This window comes from Sceloporus occidentalis, unplaced genomic scaffold (assembly GCF_023333645.1).
Source record: "Sceloporus occidentalis isolate IW3139 unplaced genomic scaffold, rSceOcc1.0.p SCAF_4, whole genome shotgun sequence".
In the NCBI taxonomy this organism is placed as follows: Eukaryota; Metazoa; Chordata; class Lepidosauria; order Squamata; family Phrynosomatidae; genus Sceloporus; species Sceloporus occidentalis.
This window is the reverse complement of record NW_028316984.1, coordinates 109,312,370-109,325,326: the sequence shown is the minus strand read 5'-3', so window position 1 is coordinate 109,325,326 and position 12,957 is coordinate 109,312,370. Positions and strand designations below refer to the sequence as shown.

General features: G+C 40.7%; 1 protein-coding gene across 1 annotated transcript in view; it reads left to right on the top strand.

The window, feature by feature from the left end:
- The window catches only part of LOC149314495 (spondin-1), a 437,456-nt gene that overhangs the window by 411,899 nt on the left and 12,600 nt on the right, over window positions 1-12,957 (top strand). The window contains exons 9-13 of the mRNA XM_089521249.1: window positions 5,933-6,073; window positions 7,853-7,931; window positions 11,573-11,755; window positions 11,867-12,037; window positions 12,148-12,315. Of these exons, the coding sequence (XP_089377375.1) occupies window positions 5,933-6,073; window positions 7,853-7,931; window positions 11,573-11,755; window positions 11,867-12,037; window positions 12,148-12,315 (742 nt within the window). The remainder of the gene's footprint in view (window positions 1-5,932; window positions 6,074-7,852; window positions 7,932-11,572; window positions 11,756-11,866; window positions 12,038-12,147; window positions 12,316-12,957) is intronic.

Genomic DNA, 12,957 nt, shown 5'->3' with positions numbered 1-12,957 from the left:
CTTACGTATACCTCCCAGAGGGCATTTTCCATCGTCACCCCCAGACTGTGGAACGGCCTGCTGGATGAGATCCGTCTACTTACATCCTTAGACAGCTTTAAAAAGGCTGTTAAGACGGATCTCTTCTGGCAGGCCTTCCCAGAATAGAGAACCCGGCCTCAGAAAAACGTCTGGGAATAAGATACTGCCGCTCCCATTGATTGCTTGCTGAGTGATGTTGTTGACCTTCTGGTCAGTTTTTAACTTGTATGTTTTTTGTTTGTTTGTTTTTAAATTTTGCATTGGATTTAATACTTTTTTTAAGGGGGGGAGGGCACCAGGGATTTTATATGTGCTGTATTTTTAACTTTGTTAGCCGCCCCGATTGTTCTCAGAGGGGCAAGATACAAATAAAAATTTTATTATTATTTATTATTATTAAGTTGAGGGTGTGTTTGGGGGCCAAAATTATGGATTTTGATATGACCTATGGATAAGTCGAGGGTAAAACTTAGGGGCATGTCACAGAGGATCTAAAGGATGAAGCAAGAAAAACAATGCCAAAGAAGGTACAAAATTCCAGCAGGCATAACTGTTTGTGCTTATATTAAAGGCAGGATAGATGAGAGAATAGAGGAAGGTCAATACTTCCAGGACAAATTACACTCTTGCCTTTCACCAGGGAATAGCCCTATTTTTAATAAGAGTTAAAGAACAGTACTTACATTGACCCGTGGATAAGTCGACTCAAGTTATTGGGGTCAATTTTTGACTAAAATTTCTAGACTTATACATGAGTATATACAGTACATACTCAGGAACCATAAACAGGAAGCCAAAACCCTCTGGAAAGCCTCAGTTGTATTTTACCTGTTCACAGTGACGGGCTGGTGGTTCTGTTTTATTTTACTACACTTACAAAAACATTTCCTTATATCAGCCCTGATAGCAGATATCTAAAGCACATGCTTTGGATGCAAAGTTCCAATCCCTGGAATCTCCAGGCAGGGCTAGGAAACTAAATGGACCAAAGCTCTGATTTGGTAAAGTGGGCTCTTGATATTCGTTGGGGGTTTGTTTCCAGGACCCCCTGCAGATACCAAAGTCCCAGGAGTGCTATTAAATACATGGCATAGTAAAATGGGGTTCCTTATAAGGTTTGTATTTTGGAGTTTATATTTTTAAAAATATTTTCAAGCCAATGACAGTTGAATCTATGGATAAAGACTCTGGATATAAAGGTAGCTTGGTATGTTCTCCTAATACAGGAAACACTGGGCTGGAATAGGTACACAAGAACAGTATCTACTTTCTTTATAAATGTGAATGGAACCACTGAGGAAGACCTGTGTAGTAATGTCCTCAAAGTAAAATCTTGGCTGGTGAACATGGCCAAAGGCCAACTGAACCAATATCAGGTCAGTGGAAACTGTGCTGGATCCAAATCCCTGGACTACCTTCACCCTGGCCTGACCTTATGCCAGAATTCTAGCTGTGTCCCAGGGCTAGAAGAGGTTTGAGTTCAGCATTACTTGGCTTCTCTTCTGTGTCCTGTTGCCAGCAGGTCTTAGACAGCAAAGTAGTTCTGCCAGCAAACTAGTTGTGAGATAGCCAAAAGAAGCATATTACTGTGTCAGAAGGACATTTCTGCTGACAGAAGAGGCTTTTGCCCAATGCTAACAGCCCACAGATTGCACTTTATGGACTGCATTCAGTCAGGGCCATCCACACACATACATTAACCATACACATATGTTATATTTATTTAGATAGAGCGTACATGTGTGCAGGGGCTAGCTACTATAACTGATGAGTATTGACACCTATGGCTGCAGGAAATAAACTAAATTTTTACTGAAGGAACTCCATTAGGAATAGAAAAGCCCTCAAAGCATACTATGCTATGCTAAACTAGAACAGGAACTCAGGGGTGAAGCAGATGGCCCACCAGGAGTGCCTGGAGGCTACTCTGGCTGTGATTGTACCAGGACCACAGCAACCACACAGCTCAGTTCCAAAGTGGGCCGCCACGGTGGTCCCAAACTGGCCACCACCAATAGCTGGATTATTACAGCTCCTTTTTGATCCAGTCAAGAGAAACAGATCGCGACGCTGGAGCAGCTTCCAGCTGCTTTGGTGGTGTGCATCATCTGAACACCCCCATTGTGTGTGTTTTGAGCCTCAGTAAGTCAGTTAGAGCAAGGAGGTGAAAATAAGAGGTGAAATTATCCCTAAGAATCTGGGTATAAAAGAGGCTGGATAGGTAGATAAAACACGAGGAGATTTAAAGTCACTGAAAGATTCATTATCCCTATCACTGCTGCTCTCTCTAAGGTCTAATCTGCACTGCCAAAATAATGCAGTTTTACACTACTTTAACTGTCATGGCTCAGTGCTCTGAAATCCTGGGATATGGAGTTTGCTGTAGCACCAGAGCACTCTGACAGAGAAGGCCAAATGTCTAGCCAGACACAAAGAGATTATTTCAGACACTGCAACTTCCTGATGACTCTAGTGGAACTACACCCCCTGCCAGGTATGGAGTAGCTGTGGGGAAGGCTTAGCAGGACTCCAGTAGCTCCAGGGTTGTTGGTAAATAACTCAGCATTGCAGAAACCTCTGAACCATGCAACTGTACACTACAACAAGGCATGCTGGATTCAGGCATTGGTCTGTTGCAGATGGGTGAAGATGGAGAGAGAAAGAAGAAGAGAGAAAGATTCCCTTGGCCTGTTACAGACAGCCAAAATAAAGCTGCTTCGAGTCACAGTGGAGGTATGGTGTTTCAATGATGCATGCGTCCTAAGAGTCCAGAAGCCACACCAAAGCCACGCTCCAGTCGTTAGGGCTGGAGTGTGGCTTTGGTGCGACTTCTGGACTCTTAGGACGCATGCATCATTGAAACACCATACCTCCACTGTGACTCGAAGCAGCTTTATTTTGGCTGTCTGTAACAGGCCCTTGTCTTTCTTTTGCTAGTTGCCCAGGACTTCAATAAGAGAAAGCATACTTAAGACAAAAATATCAAAGTTGTCAACCACAATATGTCTCGTGGCAATGAATTCCATAGCTTAACTGTAGGCTGCATGAGGTCTTACTTTCCATTGTCTGCAATCTCACCCCACTGAAGTTCAGCAAATGCCCTTGAGAGAAGAAGAAAAATTTCTTCCTTACTTCACACCATGCATCATTTTCTGCACGCTATCATGTCTCCTGTTACTCAGCTTTTTTCATAACAGCCCCTAAAATTGTAATCTTTCTTCACAAGGGAATTGTTCCAGTCACTCAATTATTTGCAGCATCCTTTTCTGGCCATTGTTTGCCCTTTCTATTTCAGTGAAGTTGTTGTGCTTACTTGTAGTATATTAAAAACATAAGATATCCATAGTAAGTTTTCATTGCTTTTTTTTTTCTCAGTAGCCACAACAGAAAGGGAAAAGTCTCAAGGGTGAGGAAGCTGTGCTTGTGATGGCATATGAAAGCCGTTGCCATTCCATTTGAACTTTGTCTTTTATGTATCAAAGTGGAAGATAGAACAAGCAAGGTTTTTCTTTAAAAAAAAATGCATAGCATGAGAACTTGATCTTCAGCTCATTCAACCAGGAGTCATTGTGTAAACTTGAAATGATTTATGAGTACTGGCAGGAGTTCATGGACACTAGCTAGGAGTCAACACAAAGTCTTTTGCAATATTCAATTTTTATATTAAATATTTACTTTCCTGAATATGGATGAGAACAGTTAATGAGAAATGTGCAAGTGTAGAGAAAGTGGGGATTTGAATAATCCAACTTGTTTGTTTTCTGGCTACACTGACTTTTTGAGAAAGATACTAGGATCACGCACTCTTGAAACAATTGAGTGTGGCATCAGCTGTTAGGAAATAAGAAGAATTTTCTTAATCTGTTGATCTAAAAAGTATTTATGTTCAAAATTTACAATGTATTTTGATTTTGCATGCAAGTGTGAAGAAGACAACAATTGGGTTTATTGCAGGGATAAGTAACAACAGGGTCTTCCAAATGGATTGCAACTTCTGTAATCCCTCACCACTCTGGCAGCACCATATGCTGCCTAGGTTTGATAGATGTTACACACCAGTAGCATCTGGAGGGCCACAGTCCTAGCATATACAGTGGACCATCCATACTAGCAGGCTGGTGATCTGCATATTTGACCACCTGTGGGACACCATGCTCCATATTATTCAGTGGCAGTGTATGGGCACTCTGAAGCATCTGTGTGCATGTTGCTGCCATCAAATAATATGGGCCTCAACCATCTGCATTTTTTGCCACCTGTGGGGCCCCCTGAAACTGAACTCCCACAAATGGGATGGGTCCACCATATTCATCTTTTGCAAATTGAATTATTGAATTATTTTATCATCTCCCCAATGCCACCGAGCGACCTTACGAAAAGACCTGGATCAAAGTAGTTCTGTGGTGCTCTCTTGCTGAGAGTGAAAAAACCGCTGAGGGGGGCAGGGAAGGGGGGGCTGAAGCAGCCCCGCTACCACTGCCAAACACACAAACCCCAGTCTTTCCCCACCCTAACTGGACACTCACTTCTCTTTCTCCCTCTCTTGCTCTCTGTCCTGTACATACTGAAGGCAACTGTTGCCACTGTGTAAACAATCCTCAGCTCCCCTTTCCAACTTCCCCTAATACTCACTTTTCTCTCTTTTCAGTAAGGGCCTCACTACATCCTCTTTGAGGCAGGATAGAACTCTGCCTGGCATGCAATGAAACACTCACCACTCCCTTACTCACTCCACCAGTTTTCCTCTGAGTGCTTTTATAAACCAGGAAGAGCACAGAGGCAGTAAACATGTGCCAGCTCTTATTCTTTCAAAGATCCTGTCTACATTTCCAGTATTCTGAAATTGAAATGTATTCAATAACAAGGGACAAACAGGAGTCAAAATTACATCCTCCGAACCTGTACTAACCTTACCATGGATCTGAACAAGTGCTAAGTGTCATGGAAATTCTTCCCAATGGGAGGATGAGTGGTCTACATGTTGCTCTTGTGAAGTAGAACAATTCAACATGTTTTCCAGTTAAGGATAGCTAGTGAAAAGTGGTTGGAAATATGTTTTGTTTTGTTTTTGTTTTTTTGTTTTTTTGAAGTTTGGGGAACCCCAAATGAGAAGAATCCTGATAATTTTTCTTCAGTATACTTTTGATCAGAATTTAGCAGTATGTAGAGAGAGATCTTGTAGCACCTTTGAGACAAACTGAAAGAAAGAAGTGGGCAGCATGAGGTTTCATAGACTTAAAGGCCCAGACAGACATGCCAAAATAAAGCTGCTTTAGGTCACTTTGGAGGTATGCTGTTTAAATGCTACATGCATCCTTAGAGGCCGGAAGCATGCCAAAGCCACGCTCCAGTCCTAAGGATTGGAGCGCAGCTTTTGTGCATCTTCTGGCCTCTTAAGATGTGTGTGTCATTTAAACAGCATACCTCCAAAGTGACCCGAAGCAGCTTTATTTTAGTCTGTCTGTTTGGGTCCTTAAGTCTACTTCCCAAATGCATCTGAGGTAGTAGACTTAAGTCTATGAAAGCTCATGCTGCCCACTTCTTTCTTACAGTTAGTCTCAAAGGTACTACAAGATCTGTCTACATTCTGATTCTACAGTCCTGCACAGCTGTATCTCAGAATTTAGCAGGATTCATAAAATTTAAAGATGAAAGAAAATGAAACTGACTCAGTCATCCACTGAAATCATTTGGACTTAAATTAGATATGACAATATGGCTAAATCCGTATCCACTAGTTCTCAATTTATGGGTAGCAACAATAGTGCAACTGTAAATATTTCACTGTGCCTCTCAATTATAGAGTTTATGCTGAATGCTTGTTGGTCAATGTAACATTTATACATTTCTTCTGTGTGTACCTCTTTCTTTCTTTCTTTCTTTCTTTCTTTTGTTTTTTTTTTTTCTTTAGTCCCCCAACAAACCTACAATACCTCAAGAGAAGATAAGACCTCTCACCAGCCTGGATCACCCACAGAGTCCCTTTTATGACCCTGAAGGAGGCTCCATTAAATCAGTAGCCAGAGTTGTCATTGAAAGGATTGCACGGAAGGTACCATTGAGACATTCCAGTAAATAGAATATTGAGCAAATGCCAATGCAATATTGAACAAATCCAATCATAAAGCCAGTGTACGTGGTTCAGTTGAGTATCACTGGAGTTTTTGAAAGGAATATATGTGTCACAGAGGAGTTATAAATTTAAATCTTCTGTATTTTCTGAGTCAGTGGAGTTGTAAGGGTCACAGCCTCCACACTTAGACTGGGAGTAGGCTGCAAGATGAGACCCAGAGCAAATCCCTCTGTGTTACCTTACCCAAAGTTTAAGGATACATTGACACAAACCTCTTGGTTTGGAGAGGACTCTTTTCTAGCTAATAAATATTTGGTCTAATGAACAATCAGAAGAGGTCCCTTGGCCTGCTAACATCTGGAGCATAAAATCTTGCCCACCAAATCTAATCATAAAGCCAGTGTATGTGGTTCAGTTGACTATCACTGGAGTACCAAAGGTTAGAACCATTAAGTACCCATGGGTGTATGATGGACACTTAGATCCCATGCAGACGATTTCAGGGTTTTTTTTAGTCAGATGTGAGTAGGCCCTGGGCAATGTGCTTCCCATTCCTTGTTTCCTTGGCCACTCCACCTTCCCTCAGCCCATAATAGCGGCTCTTTTTCATTTGACAATAGGGACAATGACAGCCTCAGCAATCCACCACCACCACCTCTCAGATTAAGAAAAGTGAGAATGGTTTATATCACTAATCTCCACTGGTGGTTAACAAACTGGCTCAATTGCAGCCTTAACATGCATTTTAAATTATTTTTCTAAGTGTGAGAGTAGTAGACAATTGAACTAATCAGATGTTGTCTTCAGTGTCACTTGGCCATTCTGGGTACCAGAATAGTTAAAGGTCTCCCCCACACTTCATTAGTGCTCTCACTGACCATACCAAAGGCAACATGTGATTGATTCAGATATCTGCCACTTGGAGAAATACTTTAATTTCACAGTTAATTACACTTGCATCTCTGACTGGCTTGTGTGGCATTTTCTTTGTCACAAAATATAGGAATGGTGTGGCCCACTAGATGTTATTTGACTGCGCCTCCCAGCAGTCCCAACCAGCATAGCCAATGGATGAATGCTGGAGTTGTAGTTCAGCAATTTCTAGAAGGCCACATAGGTCCTACCCCTGCTTTATTACATCCCATGGATTGCCCACTTGCCCATCACCATTATGATTTGCCCTCTCTCCAGGCCATGGGGTCCTCAAACTGTGCCTTGAGATCATAGCCATAGCAGTACCTCTGGTCTTATTTGACCTTACAGGAGATGCATAAATGTCCCTGGCCCATATTTGCCTACACATCTTTCTTGTAAAAGCCAGTAATATCATTGTGATGAATACTTATTCACTCTGCCAAAATGTCAGTAACACTTTGATTTCTCAGATTGCACTTGTGCATGTCATCTTGCTGTTTCAAGCTAAGATTTGTAAAGTTTGCTAAGGAGAACCACTTCCTCCCACAATTCAGTTGCAGTGGTGACTTATGGCCTCCATGCCAGTGGACTGGTGAGCATGTCAATGGTCAACAAGAAGTTAAAAAGAAACAGAGAGAAGTCATGAGACCTTAGCTCACTAGGCTCTCTATAGGACCTAAGCTTTCAGACAGGCCTTGTGAGTACAGCAGGCCTTTACAAGCATGAAAATCCAAGCATGCAGATCTTGTTTGTACATCTTCCGGCAACTGATTTTCCAACCCACTTCCCACAACAACCTTATTTCCTCTGCCCATGTAAACTTTGGCAACTGTTTCTTTGTAGGGGGAACAATGCAATATTGTTCCTGATAACGTTGATGACATTGTTGCAGATCTTGCTGCGGAAGCTCCAGAAGATGAAGGTACTTTTTAATGATGTTCTACTCGCATGCCTTTGTGTTTTGCTTCACCCTCCAATGCGGCTGCTCTGTATTTCATGCTGTCTGTGTTATTATTAGGACAGTACTAAAAAAAAAAATAGAAGGGCGGGGGGAAAACCAATTTGCTTAGCCATTTGCAGTTGGAGCTGGCATCATTACTTAATAAACACCCACTGGGATGGTGTCAGCAGGTGGAATTTTTGGAATTGAAAGCCACACTATACTAATTTAGAAGAAGCCTAATCCCACTGACTTTATTATCCAGCACTGAGTTGGTCCTCATCAAGCTCTACTATTTTCCTCATCTAACAGCTTTTCTTTATTAATGATGGTGTTTTGTCTATAAGGACAGGCTGCCCTTGTAAGTTTATGTATAGAATTCAAATGAGAAGGAACAGTGCATCCAAGACTTTTGCCCTAGTATATCTTAAATTGGCCTTTTAGAGGTGATAAAATTGATTTTTAAAAGCAACAAGGGGCATTTTGTTCTCCAGCTTTTACCATAAGGGCCAACTGAGAGTTCTCTGCCTCAGTATCATCTGTGCCTTTTGTCAACTTTCCCAAGGATGAAAGCAATTTGTGCTGGTTCTTGTGCTATGCTAATGTTCTCCAACTGAATGTTGTTATGTGATCTCATTAAAACAGAACATTCAGTCTGAAGACCTACTTTTCAGTCTGTGCAGTAGGTTACAGTTAATTCCTTGGAATAACTGGGTAATTTTCTAAGCTTAGGCTGCTACCACACTGCAGAATTTTTCAGAGAAGGCTATAGACCTTTCAAAATTACAAATCCCATGATTCCATAAGGTGGAGCTACAACACTTAAAGTGATGTCAAACTGCATTAATTCTTCAGTGTAGATGCAGCCTAGGTCTCTTGTTACCTGGTGGAAGAGATGTATTGACACACTAAGTGTGGCAAAATCTAAAAAGTAACAAAGACTGTGGTTTGCTTTAGAATTTTAAGCAGTATATAAATACTTTTGATATTATTCATACAGATTGTGTTACTGTTTAGATTTTGTGAATACCTCACTTTTTTCTTTCCCCTTCTTGTTACATTAGGTTGTTATTCCCCTTTGTTGTTCACACTAACCGTGGCAAATTTATGACATTGCTCTTTCTTAGCACCATTCCTGATTGATTAATTGATTTATTGATTAAGTAGTATTTAGAAGCTCTTTATATCTAACCAGGGCTGTAGCTATGGAGGAGACAAAATTTGGTCATTGCCCTCAAATAAGAATTCTGCCTCCCCCCTCCCCCATGAAATTTTCTTTTAGTCTCCAAATGTCTAGCATTGCAGAGTGTGTAGTAACATTGAGAATTGTTTGTACCTAGAACTCTTCTGTTTGCTGTGTTTGCATTTCTTTGGTAACTTTGCCTGTTCCTTTTCTTTGGATTCCTGAACTATATTTCTAAATTCAGAGGCAGCCATAGCTGGAATATCAGTATACAAAGGGAGATTAACTGAGCCAAATAATTTGTAGCATAAGCTTTCATAGATGAGAGGTGCATTTACACTGTAGAAATAATGCAGTTTGACACCACTTTAACTACTATGGCTCAATCCTACAGAATCCTGGGATTTGTAATTTGTGAGGCACCAGCACTCTCTGGCAGAAAAGGCTAAAGATTCTGTAAAACTTAAAATCCCAAACCCTGCAGCTACAGCACTTAAAGCATTGTCAAATTGCATTATTTCTACAGTGTAGATGCACCTTTGGTCTATTTCTACAGAGATAGCTTATGCTACAACTTCTTTGATTTAGGAGCTGTACAGCTTAGGAGAAAGTGGCAACAATCCACTCCAAAAAGGAGCCATGAAACACGACTCCTTGTGCACTACTACAGAGGTGCCGTAAGTGCCCTGGAGCAGCACTGTGCCATCCCTCATGTGCCGTGTCGTTTGGGTGCTGCGCATGGCATGTGTAAACAATGCCATGCCAAAATGGCACCCATGGTGTGCGGTAGGCACTCCACTCTCTTGAGCCCTACTTTTGGCCCCAGACTGGCACAAAAGCTGGTCTGTACTGGGCCTTAGTCTCAAAGATGCTTCAAGATCCCTTTGCATACTATATGTCTACATGTTCAACTGAATTTTTAAGTTACTGTAAAGCTAAAATTCAGGGACTTAAAGAAAATGTAACTCCCTCACCCACCAAGTCAAAAGTGGGAGACAGGGCTCGATCTGCACTTATGGAACCATTGTCTGCATGAGGAACCATTGCTTGCACTTTCAAGTCTCCAAGAAGACACAAGTGCTTGCTCAGTTGTTACCAGTGGGACATATAATCACAAATGAAAGACGTTGTTTCCCTGTTGAAAATTTTGGGATTAGTTGCATGTTTTCTTTTGCATTGTTTTGGCTCTTTGTAACAAGTAGCAATAGCAAGTACATTTCTATATCGCTTATCAGTGCACTTAAGCACTCCTTAAGTGGTTTTACAAAGTGTGAGCTATTTGCCCCCAACAATCTGGGTACTCATTTTAGCGACCTCAGAAGCATGCAAGCCTGAGTCGAGCTTGAGCCCTTTTGTTGGTATTGAACTCGCAACCTTATGGTTTGTGAGTGAGTGGCTGCAGTACAGGCATTTAACCACTGTGCCACCAGGGCTCTTACAAGATTTACATTATCTTTCATGTAAATATTGCTTAATTTTTACAACATGAAGAGCATGGATAGAAAGCTATGGCCCTTGACCCATGGATATAAAGCTAAGCATTTTCTTTTTGATAAAAAATACTATATTCTAACAAACTCAGATTAGTAAAAGTATTTCTCTTTTTAAGTACTGTAGGTTGGGCAGTCATAAATCTCTCTTAAGGACTTGTCATATTTATGACTAATACTTGCAAAAATAGGGATGTCTTCAGCATATGCCTAACCATAGGAATGATTAAGGCATATCTAAAATCATGGCTAATCCTTTATGTCTGCTGCTGACTTGTCTTGAATGTTCATAGGGCAAGGCAACAATACAGAAAATGACTGCCAAAATCAGAGCAAAGTGGAAGTTTTTTTATTAATTTCCATGGGAAGAAGGCTGAACACTGACATATTCAGTGACAGAAATCCATTACTACAGAGTGTCCACTTAAAATGCCTCAGCATACAGCTTTCTATGTGTCAACAAAGCTGTGATATGACACTGACACACAATAGAATATTCCTGATCCAGCTTTCAAAAATCACTTGTAAAACATGCTCACACGTTTCACCAGTCAACTGGAAAACTGATAGGAAACATTTCTATCATTCCACATGGAGGGACTTAATGTAGGCACAAGTTCTGCCTAGTGAAAGTGCCAGATTCAGTGTGAAACATTTCCAAACTATAGCAAGTTTTGATTTTTAAACATGTTTTAATTTTGTAGTAATTTAATTCTAATTCTGTTTTAATGTACTATTTTTATTTGTTTTAATTGTACTGTTTTGTAATATTGTAAGCTGACCCAAGTCCCAGTTTTGGGAGAAGGGTGGGATGTAAATAAATATAATGATAATAATAATTTTTTTAAGTGGCCATTGTAACATCCAGAATTGCAGTGAATTCCAGAGATTAATGTTGTGCCAGACAAGGAAGCATTTTCTTTTGTTTGATTGTATTATTATTTTTTAAGATGACACTCCAGAAACCTGCATCTACTCAAATTGGTCTCCCTGGTCAGCTTGTAGTTCATCTACATGTGAAAAGGGCAAGCGGATGAGGCAAAGAATGCTCAAAGCTCAGCTTGACCTCAGTGTGCCTTGTCCAGAAACTCAAGATTTCCAGCCATGTATGGGCCCAGGCTGTAGCGATGAAGGTAGGGACAAGGACAAAGAGAATAGGAACTGAGATCTGTATGATCTCCTTTTCAAAAATTCAAACTTAGGTCAGATTTATGGACACGTGGAAATTGTCTTTGGTGTTTCAGATGGCTCTACATGCATGATGTCTGAGTGGATAACATGGTCCCCATGTAGTGTGTCCTGTGGCATGGGAATGCGATCAAGAGAGAGATATGTCAAGCAATTCCCCGATGATGGCTCCATGTGCAAAGTGCCTACTGAAGAAACTGAGAAATGCATTGTAAATGAGGAGTGTGGTAAGATTTCATGTAGCCTTGCAACATTTAATCAGCATAAAAGTATGATGTGAACCCTCTTATTAAATGAGTGACAGTAAAATGATCCTCTGCCTATATATTGTGAATAGCGCCTAGCAGCTGCTTGGTGACAGAATGGGGAGAGTGGGATGAATGCAGTGCCAGCTGCGGAATGGGGATGAAGAAACGGCACCGAATGATAAAGATGACCCCAGCTGATGGATCCATGTGCAAGGCGGAAACCACAGAAGCTGAGAAATGCATGATGCCTGAATGCCGTAAGTATCCGCAATCCTTCCAGTGATCGTATGTGGAAGTGACACTGTACCTGCTCACTAGATTACACAAGTAAAGTATATACTCATGGGAAAGAGACAATGGGACATGCAAATGACTTGTGCAAATAATTATTATCCATTGTTGGCTGGCTCTCTGATAACTTTCAACTGCCAAAGGCTTCCTTGATGAGGAATTTTAGATAAGTTACTGTAGCCTAGCCCATTGAAAGCTTCTACAGGCTGAGTCTCCCTTATCTGAAATTCTTGAGACTAGAAGTGTTTTGGATTTTGGATTCTTTCAGATTTTGTAATATTTGCAGATACATAATATCGTGGCAATAGCATCCAAGCATAAACATGAAATTATTTATGCTTTTTAACACCTTATACACATAGCATACATAATATAATTTTGTTCATGAAGCAAATCTGTGTACACTGAACCATGAGAAAGCACAGGTGCCACTATCTCAGCCACACATGAAAAAAGTTTTGGATTTTGAAGTATTTCAGGTTTTGGAAATCTGGATAAAGAAGACTCAACCTGTAGCATAAACACATAACATTATTCTGTCTAAGAGTCCACATCTCAAAGAAACTGATATTAGTATAACTGTGGATAGAGATTAATTCATACCATTT